This window comes from Falco biarmicus, chromosome 6 (assembly GCF_023638135.1).
Source record: "Falco biarmicus isolate bFalBia1 chromosome 6, bFalBia1.pri, whole genome shotgun sequence".
NCBI lineage: Eukaryota > Metazoa > Chordata > Aves > Falconiformes > Falconidae > Falco > Falco biarmicus.
The window spans coordinates 61,234,136-61,255,537 of NC_079293.1; the positions used below are offsets into that span (position 1 = coordinate 61,234,136).

A 21,402-nucleotide genomic window follows, 5' to 3' on the forward strand; every position below is an offset into this window, starting at 1 on the left:
GAGTTGACAAGCTAATAAAAGTCACCTTAGTGTAGGTAGGCTCCATGAAGTGCAGAGGGACAAATGCACGTAGAATGGACTGGAGCCAGTACTACCCACCACCTCTGCCTGGTTGGGCCTTCTAGATGGGACAACAGAGACTTGTTAAAAAGAGGGGCTTGGGATGTCCTCAGGGCCCGCTGCATTGCCAGGTTGAGATCCATGTGAAAACAGAGGCTTGCTTCAGCAGCATTACCGAGCACAAACTCATCTCTGCAGGAGGTCCAAGCCACTTAGCACACTTTTTCAAGAGGGTTGGGAAATCTAAAGCAAATACTGCTCCCAGTCTACAGCTGTGTACATAAGCAGACTGCACATGTAAAACATTGCTGGATGGTGAATAAAGCATTAACCAGCTAAATTTATTTATAGAGTAAAACTACTGACTTCAATTTGGCCTGGTTTCCAGACAGATACACTGAGATTATTTGTAGCGAAAAAGCTTTACTAATTGCGTCCAGTTTCTATATTAATAACTTAAAACCCAACTGAAAGAATGAATGCGTCTCAGGTTCTGTTATCTGGCTGCTGAAATGTAAGCATGGGTTTTTTGCCTTTCTGCTCTGAGCAGTAGCACTGTCAAAACACAGATGCCCCAGCAGGGACACTGTGGAAGATATGGCGTTGCTGTTGGAGCTGATTCAGCCAGACTACCAGGTTCTGTTCTGCCACCTTCACCTTGGCCCTTTTACCTATTTTTTTTCTTCTGTGGTATCGTTCACAAGTAGACAGGAGATACATGGGAAACCGTAAAGCTTCCATGAATGGCAATACCAAGGTACATAAAAACACTGCAGTGACATTTATTAGGAGTTGGAAGAACTCTTACCATACCTTTTCCAGGCATGCAGTTTTCTGGGGTTGTGACATGCCTCTGATTCTTGCAGCTGCATGACAAAACAGCATCACAAACTCCAGAGCTCAGCAGTGATGAGGTAATCTTTCTCATTGCCTGCTGTTAGATGCCTTCCCCTTCTTGATATTCAGCTTCCTCACAGCTCTCTGCATTGTCCTGTAAATATGCTCCGTACGCATGCTTATCCAACAAAATAGTGTGCAACAAGTATTATATGCAGATAAGTTCTTTAAAGAGGTCTTGAGCTAAGCTGTTTGCATGTTTCTTGGTCTTGAGTCTTTTGCAAGACACTTTAGCTTTTATTCTTCCTTCTATTCATGCTTACCAGTCATGCTTTCTCTCACAAACGTTCTTTAGTACTGAAGCTGGCTTCAGGGTTAAAAGGCTGCATAATTTCATTGAGGTGTTACCAACAATAATTTAGTTTCCTGCATTAGTCTTCCACTGTAAGCCAGTATTCGTGCCTTCTTGAAAAGACTTCTGACCATTTATCATTCAGAGGACCTCTAGCAGCAGTCTGAAGGTTTTGATGGGATCTCCTGGAGTTTAAGTATTTGAGGGTTTTAGTCAGTATTTACTGACTTTTTAAAGCTTGTGTTTCTACAACTGTACTGACAAAATACTTAGTGACAGTTATGCTCCATAGTTAAAACAAGCTGGTGAGGAATGCACGTCATGGCAGGTCTTTAGTGAGTATATAAGGGCTTTATACAGGTTAATAAAGAGGGCAAAATGACAGTAAACAGCATTTCTACATGCTCATGCCAGTATTTCTGAGGCCTCTCTTCTACTGAGTACATTATGAATACCTGGCTAGGCATTAATAAAATATGACTTGTGCTGAACTGTAACATACAACTTTCCAAAGAGATAAAAGCTATTCAGTGATCATCAGCTACTAATTAAAAATGCATCAGGTCAGCAGGAAGCGTTTGAACACAGATTTTATTTATCGATTGTGAATGTCTCGGCACCAGCACAGAACTGCTCCTGTTTTACCTCCCCTCCCCAAGCTGTCATGTCTGTCAAACTCTACAAGCTGTCTAAAGCATTGCTCTTCTTACCCTGGCGGTGGTAGGTTTTGGAATTTTGGGATGGTTATGCTGAAATTACAAGGTGTCCAAGTATCTTCTCCTTCTTTTTATGTCTTTGTCTGATAATCCGGAGTGCTGATTGAGTCAGGGTACACTTGATCAGAAGGTAGCTTACCATGGGGACCACTGGGCTGCAGTTACAAGCAACAGTTACCACAAAGGCTGCTGTTGTGGAATTCTCTTGAAATATTTGGAGCAGACTCAAAGCAGCTTGGGCAGGAGGGAAGCCTCTTGCTGGATTTGAATTGTTGCTGACAGGAGCATTTTGTTTCCAGCCCTGTGCCTTAAACTTTATGGTGATACCGAGGGTCTTTTGGTGGAACTGTTCATTCAAATGAATGTTACAATTCTTCTTGCTTTCCACTTAGTTTTCTTACTAAAAACAAACACTGAAAAACTGTGATTTTATTGTAAAGTCTACTAAGTTAAGTTACTCTGGAATAAGGCATGTCCTTTGTTTTTAACCAATGATCTGTATACCGGGTTGAGCGCTGTCAGTTAAGTGCCTGCCCCACGCCGGCTCCCGCCGTTGCGGGCCGGCCCGAGGCGAGGCGCAGCGGGCCGCAGCGCGGGGCGCGACTCCCGCCGGGGGCTCGGACCCGCCCGGGCAGGCTCGGGGGCAGCCGGACGAGCCAACGAGCGGCCCCGAGCCCAGCGGCAGCGCCCAAACCACCTCTGCGAACCCGGCGGGGCCTGTGCGGCTGCACTGCGGGGGCGGCCTGCGGGCCGGGCCGGGCCGGGCCAGTCGGACCCGCCGCTGCAGCCAGCGCCGCCTCGCCCTCCGCCCCGGCGCCCCGCGGCCGCCCGCCCCGCTTCCCCGCCGTGGGGGCTGGGTTATGTAAGCGCCTCGTCCCCGAGCAGCGCAGCATCGGCGGGGCTCCCGCCCCTGTCTCCGCCCCGCTCCCAGGGCCGGAGAGGCAGCGGCGGTAGCGCAATAAAGCAAGTTTTGTCTGCTGCGCGGGGGTGACGAGGTCCCGCCGCCCTCAGCGGTCGCGGCCCGGCACCATGGCTGCGGCGCCCCTGGGGCAGGCAGCAGCCCCCGCCGCGGCGACAGCCCGCCGCTAACCTCCCTCGGCACTCGGAGCGGCCGCCGCCGCCGGCCATCCGGGCCGCGGCCGCCCGCCGGGGCCGCCGGAGAGCGTGCAGCGCCGCCTCGCCGCGGCCGGAGAGCGGCGGCCGGCCCGGCCCGGCCCGGCGCGGCGCGGCACCATGTGGAGCGGGCTGCACCCCCAGCTCGGCTTGCGCGGCTGCAAGGCGGGTAAGGACCCCGCGGCCCCGGCGCGTCCCGGCGGGGCGGGAAGGGATGGGGCTGGGGGAGGCACACGGGCCCGCCGCGGTGGGGCGGCGGACAGCGTCGCGCCGCTTCCCCTTCCCCTTCCCCGGCCCGGCTCGCTCTTAGGGACAGAAACGTCCGAGGAAGCGGCTGGCTGCCTCCCCACCCGGCTCCGTGAGGGTGGACGTGGCGGCGGGGCCTCCCGGAGCGGGCGCGGGGACCGGCCCGAGGCGGCGGGCGGCCGGGCGGAGGGCTCGGTGTTTACTTCGTTGGACCTTGCAGCGGATGGTAAAAGCTGAGCTTAACCTATATAATCCGTTTCCTTGTTTTGGCCTTCTCTTCCCGCTCCCCTCCACCCCCGCCCCGTTTGTTAGTCTGTCTAGGCGGAGGCTGGAAGCGCGCGTCTCAGTGCTTTCCGTTTAAAATTTAGCCTGTATCAAATCGGTCGAGTCTTTTTTTTTGTTTCTCTGGTTTTTGGGTTTGTTGTTGTTGTTGTTGTTGTTGTGTGTCCCCCCCCGGCCTTCTGTCTCTGGGTTAATTAGAGCCTAGTTCTGCAGGTTGGCTGGGATACGCTGAAATGTTACGCCTGGACGTAGGTTGTCACTGGGGGGACATCCTGGCTGTAGGAGGTGGGCTAACTTTCAGCTGTAAAAAGGCTGTCAGAACTGGCAGAGGAAAACTGATGATCTGTTTGCAGAGCCCTATGAGCATTACCTTTGGGCAGGTAAGACGATGTACCGACTGTTTTGGATACCCTTCTCAGGATTTGGAAATATTGCCAACTCTGTCACCTGCTTCACTCTGGCAGAGTTCCTGCAAAGATTTTGTGATATTTTGACTTACTGAAGTAATTGATCACTGTGAAGGTCTGTGGTTTGGCTCTGCTGTTACAAATGCAAAGTAGTACTGCTGGAATATTTTTTTTTTTTCTTCAGAAATCTGGATTCGAGTTTTAATTTTGGGATTGGAAAATGTGGCTGTGTAATGTATATACAGTTAGTTGGCATATTATTTAAATGACAGGATTGTTTTGCTTTCGACTGACAGGGTTTTTCTTGCAAATACAAGAGCTGCTAAGATGTTCTCAGCAGCTGCCTGGATCTCTACAAGTAATCTAATGTTCAGTCCCGATAATGTGAAAGAAGACATTGTTCCTTTTTTCTGTACTATTATTAAGTTATTAATTTCTATGTATAAAATGTTTGCCTTGTTGAAGACTGAAGTGTTATGTTTTTTGGTTTGTCTTTTTTTTTGTTGTTTGTTTTTTTTAAAGCTTTCCGCAAACGAATGGAGTTACATTATCTTTATGCTACAGCTTGCAAAGGTATTGGGTATTCTGAGCGCTAGGCGCAGAGATTTCAGTTAAGTTGATGGAAATTGCAGGAATTTGGGGTGTTTCAGGTCTTGGTTATTTGTCTTTGGGTAAAGAATATCAGAAGGTTGTATCACGAGCACACACTGGCACCAACTTCAGACAGTTACAAAGATTGTTGGTGTTAATTTTTCATTTGCTTCAGAAAACTTTGAATTGTGCCAGTTGTTACAGTGTCTTCCCATTATTTTTGGGGTCAAATAAAGTGTTTTAGTACTTTATTGAATTTGTAAGCAATTCTGATCAGTCAGTTGTTGGGTGAATGCTTTACTTTTTCTTATTTGTCACAATCGCCTTTGAGAACTAATTTTGTGTATTGCTTTTCTTTCCTCCCCCATACTCTCTTTCCTTTAAATACTCAAGGTTAATATGAAGTTCAAAATGTACTTTTATCTATAAGCAGTAGAAGTGTGAGGTAGCAAAACTTGCAGAAAAATCTCTAATTTGAGATAAGATAGACTAACAGAGTTGGTGGTTAATTAGAAGGCAAGTAGATAAAGGTTTAACCTTGAGATATGATCTGTGCTTTATCATTTCCAACGTAGTAGTCCCTTTTTACATTGAAAGAGTCAAGAAGCTGTGTCTCGATGTTTGTAATCCCTCTAAAGAAGAGGAAGTTAATTAGTTCCATGCACGTATTTTAATGAAGGGATAATGGCTACTAAGATTCTGTGCTATTATATTATTGCCAGGTTAGATTTTTGTTTTGAAAAGGAAGGGAAAAGTATTCTAGCACAGAACAGTAGTGTCCTACTAAGAAGCAGAAGTTTTAAGTACTTATTTTTCAAGCTGAAGGAATTTTTCTTTTGTCAAAATAAACTTAATTCTTTAGTAGCATTAATTGCTATGGATTCGGCTTGTTTTTTAAATATTGGTGTGGGAGCATCACAGTTAATGACTTTTTAATTCTTGTTAAGCTGTGTTTATTACTGAAAAGCGTTCTGTTTTGCTTGTGGATATGGGTATTTAGAAATCCTATTTTTGCTGAAAATAATGCAATTCCCTTACAAAGCTGGATGCCTACTAAAGAATTCTGTAACTATTTGCACAGGGGAATTATCAGATTTTCAGTAATAGATGCAAATTAATTCTGATTTTCTTAAAATGTAACAGGCAAGGACACTTCTTGGAGTGTTTAATTTGTGGCCTTCAGTTTTATTCTCTTGTCATTTCCAAATTGTTCTTGCTTTTCAGTTCAAGAGCAGTGCATTCTCTGAAAAAAACGTGCTCAGTTGTTTGCATGCTGCTGAGATTTTTATTTTTTTTTTTTATGCTAGGTGCTTCTTGTTTATCCAGTGGATGTAATGACAGAGTTTACCCATGTAAAATAAATCCAGCTTCTTACAGTCTCAGTACCTGTCCTGAAAAATTAAATTGCTATTTTTGGAATGTATGTGACTTGACAGCCTCTCAGTCTTCTTGTACACGTTTAACTGTTTTTGAAAACCTTGCAGCATAGTTTATACCTCTATAAAGGCAGCAGTTATCCACTGTGCTGCAGAAATTTAAATAACTGTGGTGAAGGGCATGCAGTGTTTCAAGCCCTTTGCTTATTCATCTAGACTGTTGTCCTTTGAAATGTACAGTTGGTTAATAACTCTTTAAAGCCTATGGAAGTGTTCATCTAGATGTGTTGTTTCTCTGGGGCATGCAGGCATTCAGTTAGGCTACCTGTGTCCAACAGATGGCTGCAGCAAGTGAAACAAATATAGGTTACAATGAAACAAGAAATATTTATTACTTCAGGTAAACTGTACCACCTCTAGTCAAATCTCTCTCCACTGTCCAATTTTACCAAGAGCTGACCACTACTGAAATTTGGCTGGTAATAATTGTTTGGGTGACAAAATAAGTGGTGAAAACAAGAAGTGAGGTGCGCAAAAGGATGGGATTGACACTCCCTAAAATAGGAGCCTGCATCCCTCTCCTTCTAGAGGCCTGGCAATGTGGTTTGTTCATAAGGCGTATTCCAAAAATCACGTGCGTTCTTGTACTTAACCCTTGTTGTCAGTGAGCATGACACATACAAGTCTGAAAGATTATTTAAGGATGTCACAATCAAAGTGTCAGCAGCAATAAGGTCACAACACATTGTGAGGCCAGTGGGGCGCAGCCTTCTTGGGATATCCATGGATTTCACTACATAGCCAGGCTGGGGGGGATGGGACTGATGTTACTCTCTTTCATCCTTTGTGGTGGAGCCAGGGACCGAAATCCAGTAGTTTTGTTTCTGTAACAAGTTTTATTGGTCTGCTATTGGAGGTCTGCAGCCGGGAATGTGACAGCTCTTGGGATTTCTTGAGAAGGCAGGTTTATCTTTGCAGGTTAGGCAAGGCAATAAATGGTGAGCTAGTGTTACCAAGGGTAGACTTCAAATTGTTTACCAGTTATGTGTGTGTATATATATATATACACATATGTATATGGTGCGTTGTAAAGATTGATTACCCAAGCTTAAAAAAGTAATGTTGCAGCTGCAGGACTGACTGCTAGAATGGCCTCTGCCATCTTTCAGAAGTTGCAATGATGTGAAATGACATTCTATGTTTGGTGGTGGAACTGTGAGTTACTTCCTTCAGAAACAATGCCCCCCCCCCCCCCCCCCCCCGGCAATTCACTTTTATGGACATAGTATCCACTCTTTTAATGCGTACAAAACACAAATGTCTTGACTAGGAAGAAAAGAGGGGTAAATGTAAGGGTGTATTATATTGTTGTTCGTAGGGGTTAGCAATTGCTGTAATCTCTTGTATGCTAACTGTATGTTAAATATTTACTGACTGAATGTAGACCTCTAGCTCAGTAATTCTGTGCATTTAAAACTTTAATTAGAGGAAGTAGTCATTTGTTTAATGATTTTGAGAAGGATGCGTTAAACAGTTGTACAGAATGAGTTTATAGTAAAAAGCAGCCTGAGCCATCATGTCTGCTCTAGGGGATGGTGGTAAAGGAAGTTCTAGTTAGGATAAGAGCATATGTAGTTTTTCCAAAGAATGCCTAGGATTTATGTCCACCAAATATTGCTTGTTATGGTTCCAAATATTTATTCTAAGGTTTTAGTCAGGCATTTAATACCTGTTAAGGAACCCATGCATTTCAAAATATGAAGTTGCTAAATACAGTAATGATGCACGTTGGTAAGAGTATCTGAAAGCCTCTGAAATCAAACAGCTCTGGCATGACTTGAGGTTATAGCCAGAGGTGATCACCTGCCACTGTGGGAAGCAAAACCTGTAGACAGGTTAGTTAGGGAAAAGAGGATAGTACTACACGGTTCAGTATCAACTGCTCTGCCTTGTACTGTTTGGATGCTTTTTTTTATCATGTAACTTGCCTGTGGTTTGGTAGTTGGAGAGTTAAACTAATTGTCTATTTCCATGCTGGTTTCTTTTGGCTGAAAAAGTGCTGACTTGGTTGTAGTTGTCAGTAGTCTCTCAGATGCCCAAATGTCTCTTGAAATGCACAGTGACAATAAAACAGCGTCATTGTGGTTGTGATCAGCTTTAAAATGCGTTCAGTATATTTGTTACGTGATTAAAAAAGTGGCTTTCTTAATGACTTCTGTGGTGGGTTAACCTTGGCTGGCTGTCAGATGCCTGCCCATCCGCTCACTTGCTCCCCCCTCCTCAGTGGGATGGGAGATGGAAAAGCTCCTAAGCTGAGATGAAGACAGGGGGGTTGCTCACCAGATACCGTCCCTGGCAAAAGAGATTGGACCTTGAGGTCAGTCCGTGAAAGCTCCTCTCCGTACTCCTCCTTCCTCGTACTGTTCCCCTACTCCAACCTGGCATCTGTGGGACCTGATGGGGACTCTCTGCTCAGGTGCCCAGAGTTCTTGCTCCTTCTCTTCCCCTTCTGCTCTCATGTCTGGGTTCGCAGGGCTGTTCCTCACACTGTTTTCCACCCCCTCACTCGTTGCTCCCACAGTGTTTTGCCTGCCCTTGCATATGCTTTGCCAAGGGCCCGGCTGTGCCCTGCGGTGGGGCTGTTGGAACTGGCCGTGCCTGCCACGGGCAGCCCCAGCCGCCCCTCACAGAGGCTGCCCTGCAGCCCCCCATCAGCACCTGGGCACCTGCGTCTGGTACGGCTTCTGTAGAAGGAAGCCATTACATTTTGAGTATTTTTTTTTTTTTTGGTGCCTGGAATAATACTATGTATAGCCCTGAAGTTTATCCCTGCCAGCGCTGGGGGGAGATGTGAAAAGGTGTACGGAGGTATCAGGTTCTGATTTCTGTCTTAGGCTTCTGCATGGAAGTTTCTTGTTGTCTAGGGCAAGCTGAGGTGGTTATAAATGTGCCACATGGGAGACTGCAAATCGGCTGCAGAGGCCCGGAGGTGGGTGGCTGGAGAAGATAACATGCAGTAGGGAATGACTTGTGTAAATACCCTCACAAGTGTGCTTAGGTTTGTGTTAGTCCTGACCCATCATCCCTCACATCCCTCGGAACTGCTGATCCCTGTGGAATCGCCCCTGAAGACACTAGTTTTCTCCAGGCAACATTCTCTGCAGCATCTGGCTTGGTTGCCTGGGCTTGAACATCGTATTGATTGCACAGCTACGCTCAAGTGACCTATTTCTCTGCAGCCAGCCATGCTGTAAGTGGCACTGCATCTTTCTTATCCTCATTCCCCAGGGATCTTTGCTGTTTTTTGATAATTGAATGACCATTCTGTAAAAGGAGGCATTAACACAGATAAAGGAAGGGCAAGCATTGAGAATTCTTTCTTTTCGAGGTAGGGTGTTCCCTGAAATGTGGAAAGATGTGACAGGTGAACCCCTTCTTTTGTCTGAAGGGGTGTATATGGGTGGATTGCAGGGTACAATTTCATTTCACAGCTGAAATTATCTGGTGGGTAGTAGCTCCCACCCTTCTGGGTACTTCCACCCGCTCTAGCACTTGTTCAGCCTTATGGCAAGCTAGTTTGGGAAGCTGGACCAGGAGGATAATAAAGTTAAACAAATACCAAAGGGGGGATTTCCAGTTGCCTGACCCCAGTATGAGACATTGCAGCAGGAAGCATCAGGTGGGTACAGAATACCTGAAGTCACATGGGCTGGCTCTTGGGTCAGCTGATGGATAATGGAAAAACCTAGCACCATCTTGCATCGCCACTGCTGATAACATCAGGAAGTATATAGTTAATCCTCAGATTTACTGTGAAGGCCAAGGAGGATTAAGAGAGAGGATCAGGAAAAAGTGACATTAATTCCATTGGACAGTGTAGCTTCCACCTATTAGTAGACTTGCATATGGGTTGAAATGAGTTGAGAAGAATGGGTAATGACTAGAGAGGTAGTAGGAGACCATCTCATTTTGCTGACGAAGGGCAGTGCAGGTAGTGTCAAGGAAAAGTTGTGCTGCCTCTTTATCGATGAAAATACCTGAATGAGACTTAACAGATGCACGTAGAAAAGCAAACGATGCTTTTAAAACTTTCAACTTCCTAATATGTAAAGAGACCGGTGGTGTAGTATTCAGACAAGAAACATTCTTGAGTCGTCCTGGAGGCAGATCTGAGATTCCTTATAAGGTATCATTATGTTTTTAATGTCTGCTTTACTCCTTTTGTAGCATAGTTTCCAGATGGTGTGGAAAGTTGCAGCTTTTACGAATGTTTCAGAATAAATAAGCCTTCCCCCCCCCCCCCCCCCCTTCTTTAGAAGATGGTATCTTTTCTCCTGAATGCCTACTCTATGACAAAGCTATTTATACATTTTGGCATTTTTGAACCTTAGGAGATGTTCTTATAGTTAAGAATTAATGCTTTATATAAAAGTACAGTGACTAGCACTGATCAAAGGCCTGACAGTTATGTGGGTAGTAAGAAAACAGTGGGAGTATAGTGACCCAGCTAGAAGCACTAAAAGGCATTGAAAATGCCATTTCTTAAAACTTCACTGCTTTTGCTAGAGACTTTATGGAAAAGAAAGCTAACAGTTGTGATCTTAACCTCTTTCTATTCACTTAATTATGTGAAAATCCAAACTGAACAAGGGCTTTAGTGTGGTCGGTAGAATTATTGAAAAGTTTTAAATCGGAAGTGATTATAGTTGTGAAGATGACAAGACAAGAAGTACTGGTTTTGACTAGAAGTGTTCTAGGTAGGGTTGGTGTACAGTGTGAAGGATTGTTATTTTTTTTCGAAAACTACTGTTCTTTTGTTTTAAATTCCAGAGTATCATCCTTGCTTATACTGAATAGGTGTGAGTGGAAGCAGAGAAGCTGAGCTTGGGGAAAAGTGCCCTATGGCATGAGCTTTGGAAATTTGTAAGAAAAATCTCCTAATGACTTAAGTGAAGTCAGAGTTTCATCCTTTTAACACAAATGTCGCAATGTGGGAAGTCCCTTACCTGATGCGCATACCTTCTCTTGGCATGCACTGAAACTGTAGTCTGGAGGCTCATTCTCTGATATGTCCATATTAAAGTAGATCCTGTTGTGTGTATAATACACATTAGACCTCTTTAAAAAATGATGGAGAAAGTTGTAGTGTTATGTGAGTGAAGTATTTAATTTTATTTTTTTTTTTTTTTAATCTCTGTCTTCATGTATTTTAGCATCAAGGATATCTTTAGATCTGATTACAAGGAGGAGGGAAATTACGCTCTTTTTCAAAAAAAGTAAGAATGCTAGACTCCTGTATTTGATCCACTCTGGTAAGTGTGGGAGCTGCTTAAAACCATTTAGTATATTTTGACTCATTCTAGCAGCTATACTTACTTCACTTTTGCCTATGCACAGAGGAGAACGAATTAACTCTTTAAACAGAAAGAGGGAGTGCAAAGGTGATTCTGCAAGAAAAATCTTGGAATGGCAAACAATTTGGAGAAAAACTTACCTGATTGTGGTTTTGAATGCCATTAAAGTTAAGCTGCAAGAAGGGCTGAATCATAGATGGTAATCTGTGATTGTCTTTTTCTTTGGGTTTTTTTTTTTTTTTGACAGGAAGAGTATTCAGCTGGTCACCTACAAGTGTACAGCTTTTTAACACACTCTAGGAACTGACTGCATGTCCTGAGGGCTCGCTGTTCAAAGTTTGTTTAAGCATAACTTAATGTGTTTATTTTCCTGGATGTTCCCCTCTTCATATTTTAAGTTTCAAGTTCAAAAGGTAGTCTTCTCCTCTGCATTTACTATATGGAAGAGAATGGAAACTAAGGATACCATTTTATGTTTCTATGGGGTGAATAGTGCATTGACTGCAAAGACAAAGAGGCAAGCCAGCATAGCAGGCATGAGGTAATACATGTAGTCTGTGTGCCAAATGTGAAATAAGAAACATCTGCAGTTTGTGTTTTGAAGTTCTGTTTTATGCAAATGGTCTATCTGGAAGTGGAAAACTCACAGGAGTGCCATCAACAATTGGACTGAATTCCTGGTCTTGCTCCTGTTAGTGATGAAATGAAAGGAAACCTCTTTCTTTCCTGACAAGGGTAAGAATTGCGTCATTGGGTTGATATTAAATAACTACAGCTAAATCCTGTCTGTATAAAAATTATAAAGTGTCTTATGAATTTGAATTCTTGTTTTACATACTTTCTAGAACAGAAACCAGGAAAGCCTAGACCATTATTACATACTGTGTCAGTCTAAGGATTTTTTACCCTTCTAGCTAGCAGTATGCTGCACTGAACACAGCTTTCTGCTAGTTGAACAGATTTTGGCCTCCACAGTGAAGCCAGCAGAGATTTATGCCTATCTTGCTCCAGTTTAGAATCTGCCTTAATGTGCAGTTTGGCAGTAGGGATAAGCCTGGTTGCTAGCTAGCTGCTGCTAGGCATCAGAAGTGTGCCTGGATGTTCCCACTCCCTCCTTGGCACTGCTTCTAGTCTGACCCCTTGCTGAGCCAGCTTAGGAAATCAAATTAGCAGATAACCTTTTTTTGTAAGCAGGGACAGTTTGTCCCTGCACCACTTTCTGTGGAGTCTGGAGTGGCCGGGCTTATGCTGGGAAAGCAAAAGTGAGTATGTGTCTGGGAGAGGTGACCAGCCTTTGCATAGCAGCTGACCACTGGATCCAATTAGCTCTAATGTCAAATGGCGTTCTCAGCTCAAACCCATTTTAGCCAGCGGCGTAAGCTAGCCAGCTGGACTCGTACGGAAAGACAGAGCTGGGCACCTCTTACTTTCTGTGGGCTCTGGTGTGGGGGGTTGATAGAGAGTGAGCTACCTGATGATGTCTTTAACTGCCGTTGGCAAGATTCTCTAAAGCTTGTCTGTCAAACTGACATATTTATTCTTCACTAGTTCTCATTCTTTCTTCCGGATTGCATATTGCCCTGCATGAGAAAACTTATAACTTGTTGTACAGTGCCATACACATTTGTCAAGTCATTAAAAAAACCCTAATTTGTGACACTTCACACTGAAACACTCTTTTGTATAAAGACAACAATTTTATAGCTATAATTATCTATGGTGAGAGATTGTATATTAAGCCACTTCTGGAGGGTGGGGTGGGGACAGACACACCAAAATGGTTTAACTTTTATTGAGGAATTCCAGAGGAAATAGAAGCCGGAGGTTTGGTGACACAGTCTACTTAAAATTTCGCTCTCAAGAAAGTTTATATTCCTTTAAATATGACTGTAGTCAGGTTCTTCCAATTGATACTGCCAGTCAGGCTTATGTTTACTTTGAGAATTTTCTTCTTTGTGTTTCTCTCTTCTGCTTTCATTTTTCTCCTCTACTATTTTACGATGTATGTCTGTCTGTCTTTCTTGAATTCTTTTGCACGGAGGACAGGCATGGGCCTTCGTATGCCAGGCAGTATGTTACCAGGCTGTACAAGTAAAAATGCTGTTAAAAAGGTCTCTCTCTCTCTCTAGATAGTCTTCTGCTTAAACTCTTGCACTTCTTTTTTTTCTTTGCTCACTTCCTTCTATCTCTGTACATTTTTATCTTCTTACCTAGGATTGCTCTAAAGCAGGGGTCCTCAAACTACGGCCCCCCAGGGTCCTCAATCTGGCCCCTGGTATTTACAGACCCCCCCGCCAGGGGTTGGGGGGGAAACCAAGCAGCCGCAGATGGCTGCCTGCCACTGCATCCGCGCGCCGGCCCCCTGGTTAAAAAGCTTGAGGACCCCTGCTCTAATCCATTTCCAAGTGAAAAACTAGGAGAACTTAGTTAAATATTTGCAGGCTCTTTCAAGAGAGCCCACTAATGAAGGATATGAGTCCTCAGGTTGAATCATACTTTAGCTATCTGACATTGTAAACTGCTTTTGAGAAACTGAAATGTAAAAATTCATTAGTTAGGGCTGTCATTTCATCCCAATTCACCCTGCTCCTTTTTTTGCACGTAGATTAAGCCGTATTATCCACCTACTCTCAGCTGTATTCTTGTGAGAGAATGGACTAGGACCTCAGGTCATGGCCAGCTGGCAGAGCCTTGAGTTCCACCACCTCCAGAGTGTTTGTGAAAAGGGTCCTGAAATCTGGACAAAGCATTAGAAACCCTCTCAGCAGTGGACTGCTCATCTCAGAAGACAAGTTAAGATTGTAGACCTGGAACTTGTTTTGGACATTTTTATTAATAAATGCTGCAGTTTGTTTTGCAGAAGGATCATAGATATCAAGTGCATCTAGCAAATATTTGTCTCTGGGTTGAGATGCCATTTTTTTAACATTATTTTCAAGAGTATTTAGTTGGCCATATAGGTTTTCTTTTTGCCTGCGTCTCGGGGAACACTTACATACCTGGTTATTTTTTTGTGTCAATATATCAGATTGGATGAGTCCAGCTTATCTTTTGTTTCATCTTTGATTGAAAGAGGCTAATGTTGCACATTCTATCAGCTGTCAGCTTTTTTTAAAAAAGAACCACCCAAACACCAATATTAAAGGTGTTACCTAATCTATATTGAAGTATGACATCTGCCTACTTTTAGATAGTTGGGTGGGTTTTTTTCATTTTAAGTTCTCCTGCCTTTATTTCCTCTTCTCACTATTTGTGCTGTCTTTCCAGCAGTTGAAAAAATTAGGGTATTGATTGGCAAAGAATTTCTGAATGTGAAACATACACCGAACTGTGGTTTTCTTTAATCTTTTAGCAGTAATGGTTATCCATCTATGATGAGTAAACATAAATGTTTTCCAACTGAAGTAAGTTTATTCCTACAGTACAGCAAACAGTTCACTGAGTGACCATTTGTGGGTTTGTTTGTAGACTTTTCCTGTTGAAGAGATATGTGGTTACTTAGCCCTGTGGGACAGGGAGAGAGTGCAAAAGAGAGGCTGTGAAACCTTGAAGGATTTGTTGAGGGGGCAGTTGCAACTGGGATAAGTTCTGCAACGTTGGGGACTATATGAGTAGGTGTGGGAGAGCTGGATTGAAGGAGGGTTGTCTTTCAAAATATGTATGATCTAGCATAATTAGTAGGGTTTTGGGTAAAGTTGTTGATGGTGAGGGTGAACCAAGTAAGTTTGGCAGTGTATTTGGGCTGACTTTTTTCCTTGGAGGAGCTTCAGGCAGTCTTCAGTACCATTGTGGTGTGAAGTGTTACTTTCTAGTCATCATGGATGTGACCAGGCTGTAATGAGCTTTGCATAGCTGTCAGTTTTGATACTATTGTAAGGTGCCCACTTCAGAATCCTTTGACTGCAGAGATCTACACTGGCTGTCATGAGTTGTTTGCTTCTGGTCACAATCTATGTCAAAGTCATGGTGTGGAATACAAAAAATGGTATCCTTAATTTAGGACATATCTGCTGTGAAAACCCGGTTACATCTTCTGTTGTTGCTTTCCATTCAGCGTCTGGGTAAAATAACAGCAACAAAGCTGTCACTTAAAATAATGTTTTACATTTAGGCATGTCAGGGATATTTTAGGAACCAAATATAAAGATGGTGGTGTTATTACTTTGTGTATGTATATCATGTGGGATCTGTGCATGCCACTGAAATTAGTGGTAATGATCCAGAATTAACTAGGTGCCTTCCTGCCAGCAGTTAGCTGACAGCATTCTGTAATACACAGAAAAAGATAACATGTTTTTGTGGAGTGAAATTTCAACAACTGTTCTCTTTTAATAAATAATCTACTTCTTGTACTTTATATATACTTGGTTGTTACTTGATCTGTTTTAAATGCTTAGGCTGGAGACACAATACTATGTTGGTATATTTAACTGGCCAAATTCAAGATGCAGTCAACTGCATAAACAAGGCTTTTGCTGAGGTTTGTTTGGGATCTTAGATGTATTTTATTTGTTATGTTTGGTGTTGGAAATTATAGCCAGGTAGGATGACACCTTTCTTTCTCTTCTGTTAAATGCTGTAAAATGTAGGTTTTTCCTGACCCAGTAAGGAATGATCATAGTCAGATGGTAATACACAATTTAGCAGCACAAATATCTATTAGAGGTTTTTGCTTGCTTTTTTTTTTTGCCCTACCTTGTATGGTGGGCAAATGGACACTAGCTGTTGATGGGCAGATTTGAGATTAGAGCAGCAGGGTAAAGCAGGTGTGTTAGCTGAGCAGTATGGGGACTCCTGTGTGTCTCCCCCTGTTATGCTGGGTTCTTTTAGTGTAGATTGTTTGCTGCGTGAAGAGCTGTTGAGAAGGAGATGGGGAACATAGAACAAAGTGTATAGTGATTGGTGATTTTTCAGGACTGCACTGGGAAGGTGATGAAACTAATAAATTAATTTTTAAGTGGTGATTTGGACTAATGGGGTCTAGGAGGTCTTATTTTATGGGTTAAGCTTCCTTATTGCAACTTATGTAATTGCCTTCCCTCAGTGATGGGGAGGGGGTCTGCTGTCTGGCACTTTGAATTGGGTACACATGACTTACTGTTGAGACTTAATTATTGAGTTTGTTTCTATTCTCTTGTTGCTTTTATTTGGCCATTTATGGGAGTGGGTTCAACGAGCTTTTTTCAAAGTGCTTTTGCATGTAGACAGCTTATTTTTGTAATGGCCTTCTACTGTGCAGAATCACTGTTGAGCCAGCAAGGTAAAACAAGTATGTGGATGTGCCATGACACTCCTGGAATATGTTACTAGCTATCTTTTAAAAGATACAGCATGTTTTATGTCAGGACTCTTGTGGGAGGCAAAGAGAAAGTGTTCCTTCAAGTGATCACATGCAACTGTGTTCTGTTGGCGTGTCTGAATAGTTAAACAGTGTGCGCTTTTTAACTTCAAACTCTAAACCAATTCTCTTTCTTCAGATGTATGCCTTCTAAATGCAGAGGCAGCTCCTGAACAGTAGAAGCCCAGTGAGCGAGACAATGAGACTATTGCACCCCTTCCCAGCTCCTGTCCGTGCCCCTGCGTACAGGATGGCTGTAAGGGAAGGCAGTGACAGCACTGTGGGTGTGCTCCTGCTGTGCACAGCCAGCTGTGCATTAGAAGGGGAAGCGAGAGGAGTGCCTGAGGAAAGAGACCCTTCTGGGGCCCAGAGCACGGTGCAGAGAGACTTGAGTATTTCCCTGGAGAGACAGATGGGATCTGGCAGGCCTGTGCCGAGTCAAAGCTAATGAACTTTTGTTGGCCTCATGCTGATCTCTGTGTAGCTGTGGATGTGTTGCAGCACTTAGCTCTTCAAGCCTACCAGCTGAAGAATCGGCTTCATGAGTTAACTTAGAAATGCTCGACTGCCCCTGGATGCAAAGGTGTTCCAGAAAATGTTAAATTAATTCTGTGTTCTGCCAGCAAGTCCCCCTGGACCTGTGCCTCAGCACGACACTTGACGCTTGGTGTGTGTTCCCAAGCCATCTGCGTGTAGGTGTAAAATAGAGAATAGATTATAGTAGGGTGTTTTGTGATGCTTTTTACTTACTCAACTTACAGTATCCATAGAGATCCCGATGGGCATGACTGTCTGCTCTTTCTAGTATGCTAACCCTTTTTGCTGAGTCTGGTTGCACTGTATTGTTGCATCTTTTGGGATATATTGCAACAACATGTTTGGAACATGAGAGACTCTGGTGAGATATTAGGAGAATCCTCTTTGCAGGGAGGAAAGTTAAATGTTGGAACAGGCTGCCCAGAGAGATGGTGGAATCTGTGTCCCTGGAGCTGTTCAAGGATCAGCTGGATGGGGCTCTGAGCAGTCTGATCTAATTAGCTTTGCTTTCAGCTGAGGGTTAGTGTAGATGACCTCCAAACATCCTTTCCTATCTAAGTTACTCTCATTCTGTGGTATTTCTCCTCAAAGTTCCACCAAAATGTCAAGTATATCTCCCTTTTAGGGGGCTTTGTGTGGATGGTTATAGGTTCACATACTGAACATCTGTCTAACAAAGAGATCTAAAGAGTTTGATGCTTAATGCTGTGTTGATTTAATGTGTAGTAGCAGTAGCATTATCTGCTGCATTTCTTTTAATATTTTTTTAATGCCATAAATGCTAAAATGTCACCGAAGAGTTGTATTGTGGAGAACAGCATAATAAAGGGTAAATGAGACTAAATTTCTCTTCCTGTAAATGTATTTTAAATGTCTCCTGAATCAGAACTGTCTCTGACTTAATTAGCTTGGGCTCCCATAAGTCAACTTTTACTCTTGCTGGAATAGCTAGATGCAGCTTTAGAAGTATGAAGTGGAGCTCTTGTGGGAAGTAGACCTATTTAGGAGGAGGGATGGAAAAATTATTTTTCCCAAAGCAGCCAGAGTGCTTAGTGAAAAATGTGCTGGATGGTGGGAGAGGAAGAAATGTCCCATTTCCCACTAGCTGTATGCAAAACTATCACATCACAGTATGTTAGATGGTGATGAAGGATGGTATGGAGAATGACACGTGGAGTGGTATTTGCTTAGGATCTTGGCAGGGACCACCTTACAGGGTGTGATGGATGAGCTATGAGCAGTTGCATTTGTCTGGCTCCTCTGGTCTTCTCTTCTGCTGCCTTACCCTTGGACTTGAAAGCTGCTCAATGGAATAGTTAAGAGACTTTTTGGGAGGAAAAGCAAAAAGTTTAAGGAAGAGAAGGAAATACATTGCACAATGTATGGCTAAAGCAGAATGAAGAGGAAGGAGAATCGAGTGTTCCTGAAGATTGAGAAAAGATAGGAAAATGTGTTAAAGGGAGGAAGAGGCAGTAACCTCAAAGGAGAATGAAGTTAAGACAAATGAGATGGACAGGCATATCTAAGACCTCCAAAAACCTTAGAGGAGGTGGACTGTCTTAGTACATGCTTCTTTACTGTATGCACTATTTAACTGTAACTTGACATCTATCTCCTCAATTTACAAGTGGCAAGCAGCTGTAACTACTCTGGCTATTAGGTCTAGCGATTTGGGGACCATGTAGATATATGTGTGTGGGGTTATATATATACACACATATGTATTCATTTTTACATCCTTTCTGAACTATTGAATTTACGGGGGAACAGTACAGCTGGAAATAGCAATGATCTGCAGATGTCATTGCAGAGGCAAATTGCTGTTACAGCTTTGAATGGGCACTGCTGAAAATGTTTAAATGACCTAAAAATAACCACATGTAGCATAAGAGACATTGTATGTGAACTGATAGTTCTTCATGAGTCATTTCCTTCTGAAAGTGTTATGCAAAGCTGACTGCTAGAGGGGGGTTGTATGTATGTGATTATATATATAAATCAAGAGCAGGCCGTGCTTTTTCCAAGGTTCTTTATGTAGCTCTGCTGGTTTGGAGTGCAAACATGATGATCAGTATTGTGCATGTAAACAATGCTCAGATTTAGATGTTGGCTCTTGGGAATGGTGATGGTCCTATGGGGTTGTACTCCGGTGTATTTTCCCTTGAGACTGACTATGAAGTAGGCCACGCGTTCTCAAAAATTCCTTGAACAGAGGAGCTATTTGTTGCTCTGAATTGTGCTTTAAAATTTAATATTTTAGTGATTACTTAAATAAAAATAACCAAAATTAAACAAAGCACTAGATGGATAGATGTCTCAAAGACAGCTTGTGTGCAGTTACTGTGTACCGGCTTAAGCTGGTAGTCTATCTTTTGATAACTGAAAACTACTGATAACAGTGAACCATAATGTATTACTTTAGATACAGGGTTAAAATAAAGCTACAATGGAATTGTTATCACCTTGGTCATGTGGTTCATGCACAGTTGGAAATGACTGTGTTTCACTGGCCAAACCTTCACGTGTTTTCTGTCCTAAAATTTGTTAATCTGTCTCATTATGTTTAAAAACTTGTAGTGCAAAATTCTGCTCTGAGTTGAGAAACAGTTCTAAGATAAGAATCGTATGATAAAGGTCCTGTTACAGTTAGTGCAAGAACTAACTGTATGTTAGTTCTTGTATGTATGTTAGGTCATTTTTTTAAATAGTGAAAATATATTTACTGGAACTTCTTGGGAAGCTTCCACCTAGGACAAGGATTTTCATTACCCCCCCCCCCCCCCCCCCCCCAAAAAAAAAAAGAAGAAAAAAAAAAAAATCAAACCAACCCCCCCCCCCAAACCCAATAAACCCAAATGGCAGAGTCTGGCTCAAACCTGAACTATGAAACATAGGATTCAGTTTTCATCTTGACCGGTATTTTGTTGTTGACTTCTGTACTGTATCTGTAATGACAGACTTCTGGCTTCCTTCTTTATAGGCTCAGATTATTCCTCAGTGGGATGGTTACCTGGTACTGAATCCCTGTGGCAGTCCACAACCATTTCATCAAGCAGTCAAAGCAATCCTGTCAGAAGACACAGTATAGCTTCCGACAGCGGGGACACTGGGATTGGTACCTCCTGTTCTGATAGTGTGGAAGGTGAGTTGACACTCTCAAATGTTGGATGTTTCTGAGGGAGAAACAATCCAAAATGTTTTAAAGGTATGTTTCCCAAAATAATGGTACTTCTACAAAACTGTTGGGCGCATGCAGTTCTTTGTTTTCCTGGCTGGATCAAGTAATTGTTTTGGTGAGGTTTAATTAATTTCCTTCTGCATGAGTTGTGTGCATTAACTTGAATCTCTACCACAAAGCCGGTACTTAATTAGATCTTCTGATAACTGCGGTTGCAAGTGCCAGATTTATACAGAGAAGGGATATCCCATACTACAGCACTTGATTAACAAGTGGTAGAAGCAGAAAAACTTTTGAGGGAGTTGGTGAAAGGGCAATGCTTTCTGGTGTTTCTTGTGTGTGTCAGCAAAGAAAGCTTGCTCTTTGGGCTGAGGGGAAAATGGGGCATGTTTTCTTCTCATTTCTTTGTTCTGATGGGATATATATGTACATTTTATTGCTTTATATTTGACACATAGTCAAAGATCTTTAAGGAGAATCAACAGTATCTACAGATAGTTAAAACTTACTTTGGACTAAATGATGACTACTCAAAGTTGATTTTTATCAGGGAGGGGTTCAGCCTCTAAAGTAGCAGCATCTACATAACACTGGCATCCTCCTTATGACATGTCACTGGCAATAATCCTGAATGAGAGAGAGACTAGGCAGTAGTAAGGCTTGATGTTTTCTTCTTGCACAGCCTCATTTCCCCGTAAGATTTTCAAGACGAAGGTAACAACAGCGGAACTGTGATATAATTTTCTCCAGTGCCTTTCTATGCCTGGTAAAATTTTCAAAAGCGGTAGCTGAAATGTGGAAGAACAGGAGGAATTAGTAGAAATGAAGTAAGGAATGCTGAACCAGTGTGAGAGATGGAAGTCTGTATAGGGGGGCTGGGCATTCCTGAGGAGAGGTCCGAATGCCTCAGAATCCTTTCCATTTCTTCCTGTTGCATCTGCCTGTTGGAAAGGAACTGCATAGGGGAGTCCTTATAGCTTTCTTCATCCTTACTTTAATTTCTAAACACTCATTT

The 21,402-nt window shown here is 42.9% G+C and overlaps 1 protein-coding gene across 5 annotated transcripts in view; it reads left to right on the plus strand.

Moving 5' to 3' along the window:
• The window catches only part of CEP85L (centrosomal protein 85 like), a 152,738-nt gene that overhangs the window by 30,025 nt on the left and 101,311 nt on the right, over nucleotides 1–21,402 (plus strand). For 3 of the 5 annotated variants that reach the window (XM_056342606.1, XM_056342604.1, XM_056342607.1), the window contains one exon: nucleotides 20,190–20,351. In XM_056342606.1, coding sequence (XP_056198581.1) covers nucleotides 20,190–20,351 — 162 coding nt within the window. Of the gene's footprint in view, nucleotides 1–2,892; nucleotides 3,248–9,923; nucleotides 10,167–20,189; nucleotides 20,352–21,402 lie in introns of those variants that run through there. The other 2 variants (XM_056342605.1, XM_056342608.1) reach the window with 2 other exon arrangements.